The sequence below is a fragment of the Lutjanus erythropterus genome, chromosome 11 (genome assembly GCF_056507025.1).
Source record: "Lutjanus erythropterus isolate fLutEry1 chromosome 11, fLutEry1.hap2, whole genome shotgun sequence".
In the NCBI taxonomy this organism is placed as follows: Eukaryota; Metazoa; Chordata; class Actinopteri; order Lutjaniformes; family Lutjanidae; genus Lutjanus; species Lutjanus erythropterus.
This window is the reverse complement of record NC_139327.1, coordinates 26082103-26102913: the sequence shown is the minus strand read 5'-3', so window position 1 is coordinate 26102913 and position 20811 is coordinate 26082103. Positions and strand designations below refer to the sequence as shown.

Sequence of the window (20811 nt, the reverse complement as noted above, 5' to 3'; positions counted from 1 at the left end):
CAGTACATGCTACACAGACAAGGTATACATCATCTGAAAGGTGTGAACCTGAAGATCAATTTGAGACGCAGGTCAGCACTGTGTGTCCCGACAAGGTAACCATGATTAACATGGTTGCACCACTGGATTCTGTAGGTCTTCTACTTTCATATGACAATAGAGTCTTCATTCTAGTTCTAACTAGAGCCTCTCAGACAAGTAATGCTGGTCCCATACGAGGACATCACCAGTCCACAGAGTACGGAGAAACATCAGCAATATACTAGTATCAAAGGTATCAAGTAGCAAAAGTCATATTTTCATGTATGACATTTGCATACAGTTTTGTTTTGTCCAGTGGTTCTCAACAAAGGAGTTAAGTCCCCTCCAAAAGGGTCACAAGCCAGCATGTAACAATATATTGAATATCGCAAATAAAATATGTCGTATCCTTGATTGGGTGGAAGGGGATCAATGGAGAAAGAGCAACTTCTGCTATTTAAAGTTTATTGATTGATCTGGTGCAGCAAAACCAACAAACTCGAGCCGATCCCAGGATCAGACTGAAGAACAAAGCCTAATACACCTCTCTTTATACTTTTTGGAGACTTTTCTTTAAACTTTTGAACCACACTCAAACTTACTGGTCTATTGCTTTTCCTTGTCCCCTAATTCTTTCTCATAGCTAAATACAGGAAATGTCTACTACCCTTAGATTTGTGTGGCTTACTCAACTGTTTTTTAAAAATAATATCAATCAAACATCCATGGATGCTTTGCATCGGATAGGTACACCTTCTAGCACTTCAACCATTCAATTTATGTTTTTTATAGGCTAGACACTCTGTCTGGCAGTTGACTTCTTGTGTGCCTCTGACTGAGATTACCCAATTAAAATATCCCAGTGGATGTTTTCTCGGCATTGGCTCTTAAGTGTGTCCTTGACCATATCCCAGGTGTTCTCTTATCTCTAAGTTTGGCTTTCATTTAAGAAAGGAGCTGCTGACACACATGACCGCACCAACACAACCAGGGAATGAGATACAGACAGGATGGTGAAAAATCATACCACTACAGTACCTTTTGACAGCAGCAAGCTTGGACTCTTCTGCTTTTATGTATTCCTTCAGGGACTGCACCAGCTCTTTTTCCGTGTAGATCAGGTCTGTCATTTGGCCTGCAGAGAGAGACAGATACTGTAGGTAAGCGAGAGGTGTCACTCAAGATAAAAATCAGCATCACCTTTCTCACTAAAAAGATGCATCGCCTTTTAATTTCCTTTTTAAAAAAAACAAAACACAGAATTCCTGTATTCCTGCGTGACCTACCCATTTTTAATATAAAACTAAAAGATTTGCAAGTACTGACAACTTTTACTTGTTTGAACTCTGTTGTGTTTTGCTTTAAAGGCCTACAAAATGTGTTTCTGGTAAAACTGTTTGCCACAGACTAACACTGAGGCAAAAATAAATCCTCAGCCACAAACTGTGGAGCTTTGATTGTATAGAATTACTCAGCAAACTACAGTGGGCTGTTCATCCGTCAGCTTTTGAGGGGACGATTGGGATGTAGTAAACAATTCCATGGAAACGACCGGCCATCATTAATTCACAGAGGTTGCCAGGGAAACAGAATAATGAAACACTTTCATTGTTTTTTGTGTGCAACCAGTATAGCTGACCAGCCAAGTGCAGTAAATCAGTGTGATTTAAGTGGGTGTTTATCTCATGAGGTGCAGCCTGCAGAGTGATGCAATCCATACTGTATTATCAAAAGAAGTTTTTGTAAGTCAGTGATCCTTTTCACACGTATTTGATTGAGGGAGGTAATTATCACAAAAGGCAAAGGGACAGTTTGTGGGATTTCTCAACGGGACACTTTATTTCTGTTGAAGTGGGATCAAGAGAACTTCATTTCATTTTCAGAATTGCTGACTGTGATGCTGCACAGAACTTTTTTTTGGTAATTTTTTACAGATTTGATTTAAAGACTTAAAGGACCACAATTATTTCTCTTAAAAGTTACTCAGGGAGTCTCAAAATAAACTCAGACTCTCTGGCCTCCTAGCCACTTCCTCCATCTAAAACCTTTTTTATAGCAAGAGAAAAACATGCATTCCTGAGCTCAAACCTCTTCTCTTCTACATGTGGCGCTCTGCTGATGCTCCTATTCAGGGCAGTGTAACAAGTTTCGATGTCCTAATTATCAATTTCTAAGTATAACTAATCCCTTAAGTCTTAGCCTAATCCCACCTGCACTATTTTGAAAAATGCTAAAAAAAAGAGGATAAATGGGCTGAGAGGAGAAGCAGGCAGAGGCTGAGGTGGAGTCGGGGTGGATGTTTGAGGCAGGAGTTGCTCAGTGAGGTGGCCACACACCTCTGATTAGAGGGCGTTTACGTTCTTTATTTATGAACACATGCAGTCCCAAATTGTCGACTCTATTGGTTCAGGATAATTTAAAACAGCAGATGGCATGTTGAGCTATTTTCAGACCATGAAACTGCAATTTTTTTCAAAACTGAATTGAGTAACACCATCATTAATGTGTTTCGTCACAATAACGTCATATCATTTAGTTTACAGCTCAAAAAACACATTTAAGTGTGCGGTTTTTAATAGCCTGCGTAAGAAGGTACCCGGTGGAGTTTCTGATCTTGTGGTGTGGTGTGTTACGTGTCACACTGCCATGCCGATATGTTTTTGTGTTATTGTGGCTTAAGATGCAAGGTTTGCACTCTGAATAATACAGTATCAGTAGGTGTGCCTGGCCTCAATCATGACTAAATCATTACAATCTTTTTCAAAATAGCATTTAGCTTTATATCCTGAGGTGAATGTGAAGCAAAAATAAACTTGACGCAATTAGTAGGCTGAAGGTGTTCATCACCTTCAATTACAATAATAAGTTAAGTTTAGAAAATAATCCATAGACGATATAACAGTCACATACAAAAATGTACATACAGAGGTAAAAAGTCTCAGCCCATGTTAGTTAACAACCCAACATTCACAGTCTTGTCAGTATTTTGATAAATGTTTGGCATTTTTGCTTAAAATGACTGAAACAATTAATCAAACATTTGCTGGTTTCACTCTCTTTAATGTAAGGATTTGTTTATTTTCTTTGTGATTTAATGATTTATTAATTCTTGATTTTGATTTATGGGTTTGGACTGTTGGTATCACAAAAACAGCAACTTGAAGACGTTGCTTTCAGCTTTGGAAAATTGCGATGAGCATTTTTCACAATTTTGGACATTCTGATCATTGAATAGTTAAATAATTATTGTAGCTGTCAAAGCCACAGTCAGGGGGTTTTATTCTGTATTAACAGCCTTCTGAGGCCATGATACATAACAACAGCAAAATATTGGCTTCAGTGTCACTAACTCCTGACACCGAAGACTCAATGTCACTCAAGGATTTGGTACCAAACTGGATCCAGAAACTGTCACACTGGATCAAATGAGAGCTGGAAGCACACTCATTGTAAATTTCATTATAACAAAAATAACAAGGGAAAAAAGTTTACCAATGGACGTGAAGACCTCTGCCTGTGTTTTCCAGCAGCAGCAGCACCAGAGCAGAGCCCAGAGGATATTACACAGGAACCGTCTCATTCTGTCTCTTCCAATAACCTGCAAGGACAAACACAACCACATCATGTCACCATAGATTTACACGACCTTTTCATGTAGCAGAACACTCTGCTGTCTGCATCACCAGTCTGTTATTCTTCATAAGATTAGTTAACAAAAATTGTGCAAGACTGTATTAACTATAGATTAGTTTTTGCATATAGTCCATTTCTTCTCCAACACCAGTCCATCTGTTTCCAATTTAATATTGTACCCATCAATAATTGGGACTGTGCTGTGCTTTCATGTTGGCCACTAAAAGCTGACAAACGGGATTTCATTTGAGAATTCTTATTCTTCAACCACACATATAAATAAACTTGCAATTTGTATTACCCCGAGTCAACAGTTTATACAATGATGCTGTGTTTCCGCACTGAATTACATGATGGTCAAACGCTATTCAAAGTTTCCACTGTGTTTCCTATAAATGAGTCAGTAATCCCTGCTGGGATGCATGCTGTCATAAAAGCCTCTCCGCCCAGTTCCTGTTACGAAAGAATAAGACAGACAATGTGGACAAAGAAACGTGTTTTTTGTAACAAAACATTCTGTACCCACAAAATATAGAAACTATATCCGTAGTTTTCACAATGCAGACACAGCCGTGAGAACAAAATGTAGGAATCTGGTGTGCAGATATTTCCTTCTCTGTTCAGGTATTTTTATGATCCAGCACTCGTCCAATTGAGCTTAAGCATGTGTGTGTCATTCATTTTGTTCTGCTCTGGAGTTCAACATGGCCACCAGCTGCCTAATGAAAGATGATGAAACAAAGACACAATTAAGTTCAGTAAAACTGAAGTGAGCTGCAGATTTGGATATGGTCAGCTGTAGTTTAATCAATAACGTGAAGTTGTAAACTGAAGTTGTAGCCATACAAGTAGCACTGAGTACCAAACTTTGGTATTTTTATGTAGAGCTGCAACAATTAATAGATTAATCAATTAAATTTGCTAATCAATTAAATGTTTTGAGTAATTCTTTAGTGAAAAAAAAGTCAAAATTCTCTGATTTCAGCTTCTTAAATGTGAATATTTTTACTCTATGACAGTAAACTGAACATCTTTGAGTTGTGGACAAAGCAAGACATTTGAGGAGATCATCTTGGACTTTGGGAAATAATGATCAACTTTTGTCACTATTTTCTGATATTTTATGAACCAAACAACTCATTGATTAATCAGGATAATAATCGACAGATAAATCACTGTCTGTCAAGAGCTAAGACAGACAACTTAATTTAAACCACATTGTGGCAAACATATTTATATTTTTATGTGACCAAACTACTTTGAGTGTGCAAAAGTGAAACTAAAGATTTGTACCGTAAAGTGTAATGTAATTTTCCTTTTGTTAAATGGATCGGAAATGAAAAAAGTAGGAACTGGTATCGAAGTGAAGGTATTATTTAAGGTACCGTTACCAAACGTTTTTGAACAATACCCAACCTGAAATACAATTGGCATAATAAGGAAAAATACCAAACAAATACACTGTGAATGTTAAGTTAACTTATCCTCATTAAGCAGGCGGCTTGAGTTCAAACAGCTGTGTGAAACCTTTTGTTTCCAGGTTTATTGTGGTTTTCTTGTCAGACGTTGCCACATTTCCTTCACCATATTTATTCTCTAAAAGAAACAGTAGTGTTATTTAGGGCAAAGCAACATGAGCCGTGTGGACTTTCGGCTACCGTACAACAGAGCTCAAGTTAAAAAAGGACTAAACAATGGTGTATTACCTGGCAGAGACCCTGCGTCCTGCTCAGAACTGAGACGCTCTGTTAGATTTGTTTAGGTGAAAGTAACACTGCTCCACTTTCTCCTCTTGGATTTCATTAAAAGTCTGCTTTGCCACATCACTTCTCAGTGATAACTGTTTACTGTTGCCTGTGTAAAGCATGCACATACATCCGTACTTCTGTCTGCACCACCATATAATCAAAGGCTTACAAAGACAGACGTTTTAAAGCACAAAAGGGACAGCTTAGTTGTTAGTGTAGTAATAACTTTGTGAGGAATTTGCTCCAGGTTATAAAGAAATCATTTCACTTACATGACACCTGTTGACAAAATACTTGTCGACTTTCTACTGTTGCCAAAATAGGTCATAACAAAGTTAATGCATATAGCAGCCTTAAGCCAAAGAGACACTAAGACACCAACATCATGTCCTGGAGGAAGTAACCCATCAACATCTAGAACTTTACAGGATACAATGTCAGTGTTCAGTGGATCCTTTGCGAAACAAACATGATGGAAGGTATAAATTGGTTTATTTGTGACAAATGGATCCTTTTAATGAGGCAAACAAAGACTACCACACCATATGGCGCTAAACAAACAGCAGGTGTCATTAGTGAAAGGCTGTGAAATGGTTTTAAAAACACACAACAAGCCACTGTGAATTCTAGGCCTGCATGACTTGTCATGCTCACTGATAGGAGAGGCCTGAGCTACAATTATGCTTTTACTGACTGCCTGATGAATCTTAAACAGAAAAACATAAAGAGAACTACACAAGATCAGTAACTTGCTGTTACTAATTATTTGGTGAAAAGAAATGACTTGAAACTTAGTTTTCTTTATCCAAGTTTTAACATTCACTGTAGGGGTAAAAGGCATAACCGGTAGAGAAAGTACACCTGTGTAAAGTTGCCCTACAGTATGAGGTTAGACTAGACCGCAATGCCATGGTAGAGCTCTGACTTTGCCCGTCCAAAAAGCAACACGATAAAATGTTACAACAAAATGTTGTAAGTACAGACAAAGGAACTAATGCCATCACAGCTTGGCCAAATTTGGAGATACATGGCAAACTAGGCTAAACTGGCAGCGTTGGCTTTAGCTTGTTTGTAACAGTTTGCTGCACCGCATCCAACGAAGAGGAAGAAGAGAAAGTAAAAGGTAAAAAGACCGATGCAGCTGCCATTTTATGAACATGGTTCAGGCTGAAAATGACAACGACCAGAAAATGATAATCTGTAAATCATATCCAGCAACAGTGGTTTTAAAGTGGTGGCGATACTTGATACACTTGAGAAAAAGTTTTGTATTTTTTTCTGTATTTATCATTCCAGTTTTGCACATTAAATGTTCTATACTGTACTATGTGAAATATGTCCTAGTAATACAGTTAAGAGTACAGCAATAGCCGTCATGCCATTGTTATACCAGTGTTATGACCATGCAGAAGAATTTAGATTGAAATTTAAAGAAAAGCAGATATATCATGATACTGTCCATGCTTTAAATTATACCTTGATATATATTTTAGACCATAATTTACAATTACAGTAATTGTAATAGGTATTAAGTATGTAATAAGTAACTGTAGCAGTAATAAAGTTTGGCTCAAATCTCTCAACATATAAAAGTCATTCTTTCTGTCTGTCATTCTGTAGGAGAGCTGCCCTAACTTGTCTCCAAACAAGCCTACATACTCCACAGATCTGGAGCAACAGAACGATAAAGGTAAATTAAAATCAAGCTTAAGCCTTTTTTGTCTGACTATGTCAAGAATACGCCTGTTAATCACAAAACTACACCTATTAAGAATTTTAATTTTAGCAAAAATAGCTATAAAATGGAACAAGCTCCTCTGCCATGCACACTAAATAATTTTCCGCCATCTATCGTGATTATTGAAAAGGACTAAACACATATTGGTCATGCATGCATGGTCATTGTGGTCAGTTGGCTTGGGTGCACATGGACGGTCCTGGACCATGAAATCAGACCAACGTCAGTGCCAAAGCATTGGTTGAATGATCTGAGTTGCAAAAACACTCAGGCATTTAGACTTTCCTATACAAAAACTATGTGCAACACTTTTGATGGCACACAAGAGCGCAAATAAAAAACACAAAAGATTTTTTCAGTGTTTGAAGTGCTGTAAAACAGTGATATCGATCACTCTCAAAGGAGGCTATGACTATGAAGTGACTATAAAGCTTCATAAAGAACTCTTAAGTCTCAGGGAAATGTACTCTTACCAGGACTAAATAAGCTCCCAGTGTTTTACCTGGGATTGCTGTTGGTTTACATAATGAGCGTCTGCCCAACTAAGTATTACCTCAGTCCTAAATAACAAATGAAAGGACCAAATTTTTCTCCTTGCAATTTACAGCCCATGCAATTACGCAGCCCAAACAGTCCTGCTTGTTGTTGCAAGCTGTAACACCCACGTCACATTCCTGAAAAGAGACCTGTTACATTCACTAACCCATGTTCCCGAGTCCTCCTGACCCTCTACTGGTATTTCTGGCAAATGTAGGAAATAGCATTGACAGGAGAAGATATGATATAACAAGGTCATGGGAGGACAGCACCACACAGCTGTATCTCAAGCATTGATACATTCAGTGCAACATGTCTTCCTGTGCTGCATTTACCAGCATCTGTATCAGTCTAATAACTGGATCACTGGATATCTGGATTTAAAAAAAAAAAGCCTAAATGATCACATAAATGCTTAAATAAACTTTGAGCAGCACAAGTAACACTGATGAGTATCACGTGTCACAGAAGCTAGAACGTGAGTACGACCTGTCAGCAGTGCTGTCATCATGTCAGCTGAGTTATTTTAAGCTCAAGGGAGAAAAAAGAAAAACAGCAGAGTGCAATTTATATATTTATGCAATTTATTTAATTTGCATTTTGAATGTTTCAATGGGTCTGACCAAACAAAAACTGTGCTAAGAAAATGAAAAAAAAGCTGAAAAAGTTTAAATTAAAAGAAGTATCAGGATGCCTTTCTTCTGTCATGGCAGTACAATATTTGTTTTAGTATTAGAGCATTTGGCTTGGTTATGCAAAGAGCAATCATAAAACTGTATTATTGACAGCTTAGTTGATTAAATAATGGAAAAGGATGGTATTGCACTGGTATCAGCAGTTCATCATGGTTGTGATGTCAGATATGAAAAAGTGTTTCAGAGGCATCTCTAATGCTGCAGACCTTGTGTGTGTTTTTTTTTTTTTGTGCATTAAATATTAAATAAAGCTGCAAGGCAACAAGAGTCTATCTACCCTTTCTTCTAAATACAATAAAGGTGAGCAAATATAATCAAAATGTGACCCTGCTGGACAAATTCATGATTCTCGCTGACACCTGTGAGGCAGTACCTCTGGTTTCTCAACTCGCAAATCTTAATGCGTAAATCTTATTCAAGATTCAATTCTTTGCTCGCAGAAACGCTCATTAATAGCCCAAAACAAGGACTTGGAAAAAAAATCCTTTATTAAAAATAATCTGATGTGAATTGCATTTTTTGTCCAGGAAGTTGTTTTTTGTGTTAATTTAAATTAGGGTTGTCATGATATCCGTAGTTTAATTTTTGATACAATACTGATTATACTCAACCTCTTTTGATACCAAAGCACAAAAAAGTCCAACCTTTTAACCTGTGCTCCTACAGTAAAAGGCACTGAACACTATTTTTGACATCACAATTTTCAATATATTACATCCTCACTCATTACATTTGGTCAAGTTGATGATGTTTTTATAAAAGCATATCAGCTTGTAGGTTTTTATCTACAGATACCATAATCTTTAACATCATTGTGTTTCATTTGTTGTGTTGACCTATTGTTGGCTGGCAGCATCACAAGAGGGAACCAAATCTCACAAGCCTTTGCCATTAGACAGCCTGAAAAACATTTCTGAGTCTGCAGATCGAGGCCAAATCAGTCAGATAAATACTGGGACTATTTACTGCGCATCAACGTGCAGTTCAGTATCTCAAATTTATTTGACACACAGCTTTAAATGGTTTAAAGCTGATCCAGTACTCTGCAAAATAACTCTGCAAGGCTTCTTGTTTGCAACATGACAAGACATTTTTAAGTCTTTAGTGGTTTCTTCATTGATTTACAGTAAGTACCAGTGTTAAGTCTCTGCTGTATGAAAATCTGCATGGATTGAATGATGACAGCAAACCACAGGAACTCGTCCGCAGCCAAGTATTGACTTCAAGTTCCTCCAGACCTCTGCTATTTTACATGAAGGTGTGGCTCTATGAGAGAGATAAGAAACCAAAGTAACACATTCTCTGGCAAAGCAGTCAGGATCCAAGGTCTGCTATGGAGCAGAAGCAAACGTTTATACTCAGAAAGCAACATTTTCAACATCTGTAGTGGTCTTGTTCCTCTTTTCTGCTGAACTTTACTTGCCAACAAATCCACAGAGAAAAAAAAACCTGGCTGTTCTGAGCAGCAGCTGTCTGGGATCACACAAGTGCCAACCGAGGAAGTTATTAAAACGCACATCTTTTGAAGTTTTGAGAGACAGCAGATTAAAATATATGTCAAGGTAACGAGATAAAGTCTATTTCTAAAAATGGATTAACAATATAATTGATCTTTCTCACGTTTTTTTTCTGGACAGTTTAGATAATATCACTTCATATGAAATCCAAGTAAGAGCAAAGCCAAAATGTACTGGCGCTGATGTGAATAGGAGAGCGTTGTCAAGACAACTGGGGCAAAAGTTTAATATTGCTGCAAAAGACCTATTCCAAACTTTTTAAAAGCCTTTAGTTACTGTAAGAAATTTGTCCTACAAACTAAACTACTCTTTCAGAATCATATCTACAGAATATATTTAATGTGTAGTGAGATAGTTACATGAAGAAGATGAAGATAACTTCAGACAAGGGGACAAAGAGGAGGCTGAGACGTAAAAAAAAGGAAAAGAATGAGGTTAGATTGAACTGCAGCCTGGCTATTGAGCATCCAAGTTGACAAAAATGAACAGTCCCCAGAGCGAAATATGTAAGTATTTGACTCACAGTTCCAGCAAAGCCAAACTTTTAATCTGACCCCTATTCCCTTTTGCAACAGTTGTTTCAAAACTGTCAAACTCAAGCGTGAAAACACCCGGCTGGTGTCTTTCCCAGCTTGCAGAGGTATCGTGGCAGATTACATTTTTTCAACATTACAGTTCACCAATGAAGAGCAAATTCCAGTATTTTGATAAAACTAAGCCCTGAATAAGAAAAAAGCTATCTAGAGTTGCAGGCCAGAAAACTGAATCCCTCATACGAAGGGCAAGGCGCTTGCCAACTTTCTCCATACTGTCAGGACTGTAAGTGGTGTACTGAGATAAACGACACATGGTTGATGCTAAACAGGTATTTTTCTGACTGATGTTAATCAGTAAGCAGGACTGGTGTGTGTCCCCCGCCCACACACACACAGACATAGAAAAGAACAAAACATGGGCACACGTAAGCATGCTAACACGTGTGCAGAGTGATATATGCATGTTACATAAGATACCACATACAGTAAATATGCATGTGCATACTGTAACCACAGGCTGTGAACATGCTCAGACAACCGCTGCCTGTCAGACACAGATTTAACTCTCTCCACCAGCAAAGCAAACAATTTCAGATTCTTGAAACTTGTCACATCTGCTGCTCCGTGCATTTCAATTTACACAGAACAAGAATAGTTCCGCCTCAATTACACTCAAGTAAGATTAAAATTAATCTGTTATGGTTGGCATTGCTGACAAGACAATGATTTTTATTCATTATTTAGTAAGACAACAGATAGGCTAAACATTAGGTGTCTGCTTAGTTTCAGCAGCGCCCTCAAGATTTACTCTAAACACAGCTGAGTCAAACAAGTGCTTTGACTTTCACTTCCACTAAAAAACCACAAGAGGTCAAAGAGGTTTCTACTTTTGAGGCAATTTTGCAACTTCATACATCTAAACTTTAGGAATAGTACTTACACTGGCATTTTACTCTGTCCTGACTCTGAGATAACGGAAGTGAGCATTTCCGATACAGTTTTGCTGACCCTATAAACTAGATAACATCAAGCTCTTTTTCCGGATTGGATTGTCTGATTGCCCACAGCAGGCAGAATGCCTCATATAGTACCACACATTGTTGTAAAAAATAATTAAAACATTGTTTTTCTTAAGGCTGATGATGGAAGCAGCTTAAGAGTGAGTGAGCCATCTTACTTCTCCGTTCAAAGATGCACATGCACAGGACTGACTTGCAAGAAATTAGCGGCAAAGACAAAGTTTAGGAGCTGAAGTAGGCCTCGACCATATAACTGAAAAGTGTATATTGATAGTAACAGTCTTCATACTGGTAGATATCGAGAAATATTGATCATGTAGCTTGTGACTGAGGATGTGCTGTGTGCAAAGGGTGGAAATAGCTTATGTGATTAAATAGGTTTGTTGTATTACCACTCTTTGTCAGGTCACTGTTCGCGTGGCACTTAAAGCACCAAGGGATATGACTGGCTGTTTATGGGACAGGAACACACCTGGGGTTCATCTGTTAAATGATCAGCCGTTCTCTTGTCACTCACTGAACACTCCTTCATCAAGGGACATGACATCAGTAGGAGTCTTCAATGAGTGACAAGAGGACAGCTGATCATACTTTCTTATTGCTATTGATTACATGTCTGTCACTGATAGATATCAGTATTGTTTTTATCACCCAGGCCGAGTTGAAGTGCAAGACAGCACTTCAGTTATCCTGGAAACAGGAGTTTAGTTGGGTGGTGTTAAAGGATGTGGGCGAAACGATTTGTTGCACAGTTTGCTGCAAATTTAAGGGCGAGGTGGATAAAACACATTTGTTTTTTTTAACAGGTGTGTCAAGTTTCAAAAGAAAAAAAAAAGAAGTGTGGCATAATAAGAGTCAACAGTGTCTTGCTTGCACTGCAGCTAAAAGGGCTGGAGACCCTGCTCTGGGGTCTTTTTGGTGCTTGTAGGAAACACGAATGCTGAGGCAAGTCAGGTAATCACGAAACTGATTATCAAAGCATATCATGTTTAAAAAACACTAGTTACTTTATCATTTAATAACTGCTAATAAATAAATTTGTATGGAGGCCAGTAAAATCTTACTTTCAACTTTCCCAACTGAGCAATATAAATATTGAACCCTAATTAATGTACAGTCTAGGACTGCAACGATTCTGTTAATCAATTCTTAATTATTAAACTAACTGTCAACTATTCTGATATTGATTAATTGGTTTGAGTAATTCTTAAAGGAAAAAAAGCTCAAAATTCTCTGCTTCTTAAATGTGAATATTTTCTGTTTTCTTTAGTCCTGTATGAAATTAAACTGAAAATGTTTGGTTTGTGGAAAAAACAAGACATTTGAGGACATTATCTTGGGCTTTGGGAAACACTGATTGACATTTTTAACCAACTTTTGACATTTTACAGACCAAACAAGTAAACAATTGAGAAAAAATCAATAGATTAATCAACAATAAAAATAAGTAATGATGGTAACAGTAATTAACAATAATTAATTAATAATTGCAGCCCTATGGTCCACCAATATCGGGGAGGACAGAGGTAAAGGGTTAAAAAGTTTTTTATGTCCTACTCCAAGATTTCTGCTGACCAAATGTGGTTGACATTAAGGCAAATTTGTTTCAGATGCAATGAGAGCTGAAAAATATAAACATCTGCAGCCATATTGCAACTAAAAATAGGCTAGCACTACTTTAATTTAAGCCATTTCTCCCCCCTGCCCTGTACGTGACTAAACAGCCTAACGTGGCAGACTGACTGTGGTCACACCAGTAACCTTCTGCAAGATTGCTATGATGCAAACAGGTTCATCTCTGCCTGGTAGAAGAGCTCATTCATACCACAGGCTCGCTGTTTGCAGAGCGTGGCTCCTTTCAAACCATAAATTAACATAAAGAGACAGGCTCAAAGTTGCATGCATTAGTTTACATAAGCGAGCGCACACACGTTTTTTTATGTGCAAAAGTACACAATCCATTTCCAAAAGCCTTCCTGGTATGTAAACACTGCAGGCTCATATGAACGTTTAATACAAAAAGGCACAAATGTTGTAATATAAATCACACAGGAATTCTGCTTATGATCTGGACACTGACTGCACCTTACGTAAGAAAGACAAGAGAGACATAGAAAAGGTTAGATCATCAGACAACGACTCACATAACTTAATAAAGCAGTTGTTTCAGCTGTATCTTGCAAGACATTATCCTCTGGAGCATGTATATCACCTGCCTTACTGCCCAATTACTGCTGACAGATTAATGGCATCCCTCCAATTGTTGTCTTTGATTTATAAACAATCCATTGACTGCCACATCCAATTATGGCCATTGTGCCACATACAAATCACTGCAGGGCATCTGCCTGGCATGCATACAACCCTTTATACTGGAACTGGGTGTACAGTGACATTTTGTTCTATTTGCCAAAGGGTGGACAAAGCCAACGACTTTTCTTCTGGAGCTTTTTCTCAATGAACTAACCTTTTGAACCCAAAGAGCTGCTCATTGAGCTACTTTGGATTCAGACAAATTAAAGGGTTAGTTCTAGAGCAGATACTATTAGTTGATTATCAGAAAGGAAATTAACCTTTAACTTAAATCATCAATGAATAATTTTGGTCCATTTTCAAGCAAAAGTGCCAAATATTCTCTGGTTACGGCATTTCTGCTGTGAGGATTTCCTGCTTTTTCTTATATGACATTCAAGTGAATATTTTTAAGTTTAAGACAATTTGTTGCACGAAACAGGACATCTGAAGCACAGCCTGACAGATTCGGGATTTTTCAGGCACATACTGACGTCAATATTTGGGAGTTCAATGGATCAAAGACAAAGATAACATAATGACATATTAGCCAACAAACAATCTTGATACAGATCCCTTCGATCCCTTCGATCTTTCCTGACTGTGACTAACATGCAACCTGAGTGAGACATTTTAAGCTATAAAAATCAACTTGTCAGTGCTCTCTGTTTGACAAACTAAGTAGATGACTCTGTTCCTGAATTACCTCAAACCAAGTTTGGCATTTCTGAACTGCAATTTTTTGTGACTTATCAGACCGATAACAATTTATCAGCGATAGGGTTGCTGCAGTATATCAGTGTCACAGTACAGCGCAGTATGAAAACTGATGATTAACATACCATGTACTTTTACTTATCTACAATGATGGATTTTGCATTATTATTGTTACTTAAAAATATTTCAGGTCTGTCAGGACATAATAAGTTGTGAAAATATAATTAAGTGTTTGTTCAAATAAGAAAATTCTTGTTTTCATTCCTTTAAGTGTCATTTTAACTGATTTTTTAAATACATTTATTAAAATTACCCATGCTATGTTAACAGTAATCCTGTTTTAATTCTACCAGGCAGAGATGAATCTGTCTGCAACACAGCAGTCAGGTGACAGTCTAGCTGCTACATTAGGATGTTTAGTCACATTCAGTGGCAGCGGAGGAGGACATTTATAAATGGTTGCCCCTCAAGGTATAATAGACTCAGCCTATTTTTAGTTGCTATGTGGCTGCAGATGCTTTTTCAGCTCTCGTTGCATCTAAAGCAAATGATTACACAAAAGAAAACAATCAGCGGATTAAGCGATAGTGGAAATAATGGAGTGTCTATTTGTTCCTGAGTGCAGATAGGCACACAGCAGCTATTCGGCTCTTCACACTAACCCCCTTACTTTAACTATACAGAGTAACAAAGTCGCTATTGAAAAGAGGTTGGATAGCTGGGTTTTGCATATGAGCTCCTTCGTTGCCAATTCATTATGCACTGCAATTCTTAAATATTGTGATTTATTGCAATTTTTGTTTGCCTTTGAATAATGGACGATGTAGAAAAACAAATTAATCATACATTTTGATAGACTGTAATTCATGAGTCATAATTCCAACAACAATACACATAACATGCCAGTCAATATTTGTGTTTTATATCAACAGCATCAATGATATACTATAAAGAAAAGTGGTAGATAAAACACTAATTCAGCAATCAAGAAACTGATTCAGGAATCGGGATACTTAAGAGAATCTTTTTTTCTCCCACACCTAGTGTAAGTCTTACCTGCTTTTATAGTTTTCAGTTGCATTATGGTTAGGTCTAGCGAGAGATCAAGTAGCCACACTGCCTACTTCCTCCCTCCTCGGATACAATTGTTGGCTATGAACACCCCCTGCCATGCTAAGCTATATGCACTCAGGTGCAAATAGCTATTAGCTAGTTCACCAATGGGTGCAAATAGCTCCAATGGCTTTTCCAACATAGGTGCAAATACCATCTGCCATAATAGAAAATCTCATTCATCTTTTGTGGTATGTTGCTAGGCAAACAGATTTGCTTATTTTGCACAGATTGTTTATGAAACTTCATACATACATATAAATACTTTACGTACTTTATATAAATCATCAACAACATCTCAAAACATCTATCAAAACGGTGATACTCTGATTACTCTGATAATCCTCAGACTTCACAGTTGACAAACTCTTTTATTGGGACTTTTTCTTTGCCAGAAAAAAAGATTTTCTTTTAGCTGTTCCGTGTGAAACGACTCTTCGAAAAAAAAAACAGACTTCCCCCTTGAATTTGCTGAAACCGAGAGTCTGCTCATCATCTCCAGCTGGACGGTAGCCTTCCCGGTGACGTCAGCCCAGTTGTTTCTAGAAATTCCCAAAAACACTTTAGCTGTGAGGGTCTCCTGGACGTCCCGCAGCCTGTGCTACGGGCTGTTTACAGCGACAAAATTTTTAAAAAATCGTCTCACTGTCCGCTTTAAAGAACGCCTTTCATACACAATGACATGAAAGTAACACCGGTTGAGATGCTGGGCGACAAAGTTTCAAAACTTTCTCCCCCTTTCGCTGTGAAACACTGTAACCCTACAGCCTCGCACAGTCTTACGTTACACTGTGACCAACATGTCGGAAATAAACACGCACCTCACGAAATAACAGCACGTTATTACTTTTCCTTTCTGGGACCACAAAAGTCTCGAGTAAACACGCTTTCCGTCCAAAAAAACAAATGAACCTGTTGGACCCAGCTATTGACAACCAGCCCAGCATGTTCGGTAGGCACGGCAGCTCAGCGACTCAGCCCCCTTCCTTCCAGAGATGAAAAGAAGGGATTTGTGGGTCATTAGATACAACATTTAATGTCATCTTACCTCTGCTCTCCTGGGCTTGAAAGAGCACAGTCACACTCTGGTATGTGGACGCAGTTTGACTTGGCACCCCGGGGTTGTGAGTAGGACAGAGAGGGGTTTTGGTCGCTGCCACGTACAGAACCTCCCGGAGGGCTGACCTTAATACTCAGAGTAGAGGCGCAGAGACATTCTTCGTGCTTATTTATTGTGTTGCCCTCTAGTGCGCCTCGTAAGTTCCGACTTTTCAGTGTAGGCTGGACAATTGACTTCTTGTACTCATAAAAAAAAACAAAAAAAAACGGAAAAGATAATTTGTTTTATAGGTTATTTAGACTACAGTTTTATAAATTAAACTTGAATTGCAAGAAGGATTCAATTAATGTTGCTTATAAAAGTGAAACAAACAAAAAAAAAAAAAAAAAAAAAAAAAACAGTGGTGGAGCAGCACAGTGCTCGGGTCTTTTAAAAATACCGCAATGTAAAAAGTACTGCATTCCAAATTTTATCTAAATAAAAGTACAGCAGTATTTGAATCAAAAAGTACTAAAAAAAAATTCAGATCTACTCATCATGCAAACTCCTTTTTTGAGTGCTAGGTTACATTGCCGGATTATTATAATCATTATTATTGATGCATGAACATATAAGAAGCACTTAAATGTGTTACCAGGCTGACGCAGGCTAACTTGAACTACTTTATATACTCTTGGGTAATTAAATCTATAAAAGATTAATAATATTGTTGCAAAATAAGTGACTAAAGCTGTCACATGTATTGTGGAGTAAAATGTAAAATATTTCCCTCTGAAATGTAGTGGAACAGAAGTATGAAGACCTTATTAGTTATTTCCATCACTATTACCAGCCATGGGTTGTCGTTCACTCCTGAGTGCCAGTAATGATGTAAGAATCTGGGATGTTGCAATATAAACTCTACAGCAGCATTTGACAACCATGTCAGTTTGAGTAGACAATAGACATATTTTTATATATCAAAAAAAGCATTGTGGGGGACTCGGAAATATGTTATAGTTGCTGTTAACACCAAAAGAAAGCACTTTTTTTTTTGGGGGGGGGGGGGGGGGTACATTGCCCAAAAATGCATGAAAGCAATTTAATTTGCAATTCATGGCTAGCTGATCCTGAAAGGAAATTAAAGCATACATGATATGGTTCAAAACATGTTCTGCACACATACATAATGTTATTTTTGTGACGACAGTATTGGTCAGGATAAATCCTGAGAATTAGCCATATATGCTCCAATTTATATTTAAGTTAGATAGATTGACAAAAACCTTTGCAATAAAAGGTTTTTCTGTAGGCCTCCGTTTTATTCCCAATCGCTAAATATCTAAAAAAAAAAAAAAAAATGTTTATGATAGGTGAACATTCAAAAGCTTGTTCATCGCTACAGTTCGATCTTATAGAATATTTACGGTAATGGGAATCCATGCAATCCGTCACGTTTACAGTTTGGATCTGGGTTTCCAGAGCTTGTTCTGTGGATGGACTGAGCACCATCTGGAGACGGAACCTGTAGACATGGCTTTTCAATTATCCAGTGTTCTCGAAGTTTCTGTTCTCGTGCTGTCCCTGTCCACGATGTTTCTGTATTTTGTGCAAGTGGGAGCAATGGGACTTTATTTACACCTTTATAAACGATTTAAGACGTTGTAATTAAAGCCAGTTGGATAGTGAGGGGCCAAGATGCATTTGCATTTAGTAGAGCAACATACTGTTGACACGTGTGTCAGGCTGAGGCACATCTGATGAAACATTCCTCGTGATTGCAGTATTGGCTAAATTTGCACACTCGTCTTTCAAATTAATGAGAGAAAGAAAGGTTTAACTTAACTTGACTTTTTGGTCTTTTAGAGACATATAGATTACTTTATAATGCAAAATTAAGCCAAAATATGACACATTATACACCTTGGATTTTGACTGTTAAAAGATATTATATAATATAGGCTCATAGGTGTATCTGATTTCTGATGAGCAATGTAATCCATAGATTTATATTGATGAACATCTAGAATATGAAAACACTCCAGAAGCAGTTCGACCAGCAGGTGTCACTGTGGGTCAGCAGAAGAGCCCCCTCCCACAACTGATAAATATCAATTCAATCAGCACTTACACTTTACACAGAAACATCACAGAATGTTGAGTAAAATGAATAGAATTTAAATAAATAGGGAAATTAAAAACTATTATTTCAGCTAATTAACTGTTAGTTAACATGTAGGCCTGAATTTGCCTTTTGTACTCTCTGTGATATAAATTTTTTTTTTATGTGTGCACTTAAACTGACCTTTCCGTCTCGTAATCCCTTTATTATAATCCGTGCCTCATTTTCCTAAGGGATTTAATATTCCTGCTCTGTCTCTACCACATCATGACTCATCATTACTCATGAAGAGAGGAAGCGAATTGGATTTAATGAAAAGAGCAGACACGGCTAATATGTTGTACATGTACGAATGTGTCAGCAGATTTATTTAACCACAAGCTTTCAAATAAACCCTAAATCATGAGTCACACATTTTTAACATTGTTTTATCAACGTGATGCTCTATGAGCCTGGTTTTGAACTGATCCCGTTAATCAGAAGTCTGCAGTCAGTTTTATGCCCCACTATCCCCCCAAATCCCAAACACAGTATGTTATATAATTTTAAAAGATTTTGGGGGAAAAATGTGAATATATATTTCTTCCTAACATTGCCCATATAACATATGAACCCTGAAATATTTCCTTATTTGATGTAACAGCAATGCTTAATGGTCATTTCTGTATTTTGTCACCATCATGAGATGTGCAAGCCCAGTTTGTAGGAAAGGGAAGCTTGCACATTTCATAAAGTGAAAGGAAAAAGCATGATTCACAAGTTTTTTAATAAACAACATTGCTGTTATGTGGGTGAGCATAAGTGCTGACACAGATAATGAGACTGGGGTAAAAATACATTATTGAGCAGGGATGTGTCTCTGAGAACAAACAACAAGACTGAGATAAAACACAGCCACATAAATAATGGCTTTAAACATAGCAAACAGTATCTGGTAGCAGAATCTACAGTGTGGCAGAGTGGAAGTAGCAGGGTTGAGCATTTGTGTGTACTGATTTTTGTTCATGTCAGTGCTGTAGGGGTAGCACTCTACAGGGTGTGACCAAGCCATTTAGCCACGCCCATCAGCAAAACTCCTGTCATATGTTCAGGCCTGGACTACTGCTGAACATGTGAAGTTTGGGGCAGATTCGAGCAAGTAAACAAAAGTTAATGCTACTTCCTGTGTTGTGCCATCATGCACCGAATATCTCCACAATATATCAGTACCAAGGTCTTAAGGCCTTTCTGACCAGATCTGAGTTGAATTTGGTCAACCTGCCTGGAGGAGTATGTCAAAGTCTAAAACATGTCATTTCCTGTTACCAGTAGGTGGCGATATGACTATTGTGGAATATTGTCATCTAGATGTGTTCAGGGCGGGACTGTTACCAATCACATGAAGTTTGGTGCAGATCGGATCATTGATACTAAAGTTACGAAAGCCGAAATATCAAGATTCCACCATGCCACACCCGTCACGTCGCAGCGAGGTTGGGCGCCCAACAGCCACCGGCCAGCCACAGGAGGCACTTTGTGTTTTTATCAATTTTAGGCCGATTTCTAAATTTCCATTTTTATCAAAAGTTTTAAAAGTGGTTTCAACCCAGCTTTTAGCTTTTATTTGTCTTGATTTGACCTGATTTGAGAAATTTCAATCAGGTTTTAGAGCTTTACATAGTACAGAAACTGCCCTCCTCAAGGTGACCAATAACCTTCTTTTAGCAGCCAATCAGGAAGACAACATCATTTAATGTTTCTGAAATCTCCTCCCTCTATCTTATTTATTCTTTTTGTCTTGGTTTTCTGTTTTTCCTGCACTGCTCTGTATTGTCTTGCTATGTTTTAGTGTCTTTTGCTTGTGTCTTAGCTTTGTGTCTCAGTCTTATCTAGCTTTATATTAGCGCTCCTCTCTGGCCTTATTGTATTGACCTTCTATTTTGCCTCTGGAATATTCTGGTCATTTGTCTTGTTTGTCAAAGCACTTTGAAAACTCAGTTTTTAAAGGTGCTGTTTAAATAAAGTTATTATTGTCGATGAGGAACAATGTAGCCGCAGCGTTCACTGATGTCCACTAAGTGTCAGCAGTATTCAATGGATAAAAG

The 20811-nt window shown here is 37.7% G+C and overlaps 1 protein-coding gene across 3 annotated transcripts in view; it reads right to left on the bottom strand.

Annotated features, from left to right (window-relative positions):
* p4ha2 (procollagen-proline, 2-oxoglutarate 4-dioxygenase (proline 4-hydroxylase), alpha polypeptide 2) overlaps positions 1-16991 on the bottom strand; it is a 41428-nt gene extending 24437 nt beyond the window's left edge. For 2 of the 3 annotated variants that reach the window (XM_084729824.1, XM_084729827.1), the window contains exons 1-3: positions 16615-16991; positions 3514-3619; positions 1060-1156 (exon numbers count right to left, since the gene is read on the bottom strand). In XM_084729824.1, coding sequence (XP_084585950.1) covers positions 1060-1156; positions 3514-3601 — 185 coding nt within the window. In that variant the 5' untranslated portion in view covers positions 3602-3619; positions 16615-16991. The remainder of the gene's footprint in view (positions 1-1059; positions 1157-3513; positions 3620-16614) is intronic. The other variant, XM_084729826.1, reaches the window with a different exon arrangement.
* Between the last annotated feature and the right edge of the window lie 3820 nt (positions 16992-20811).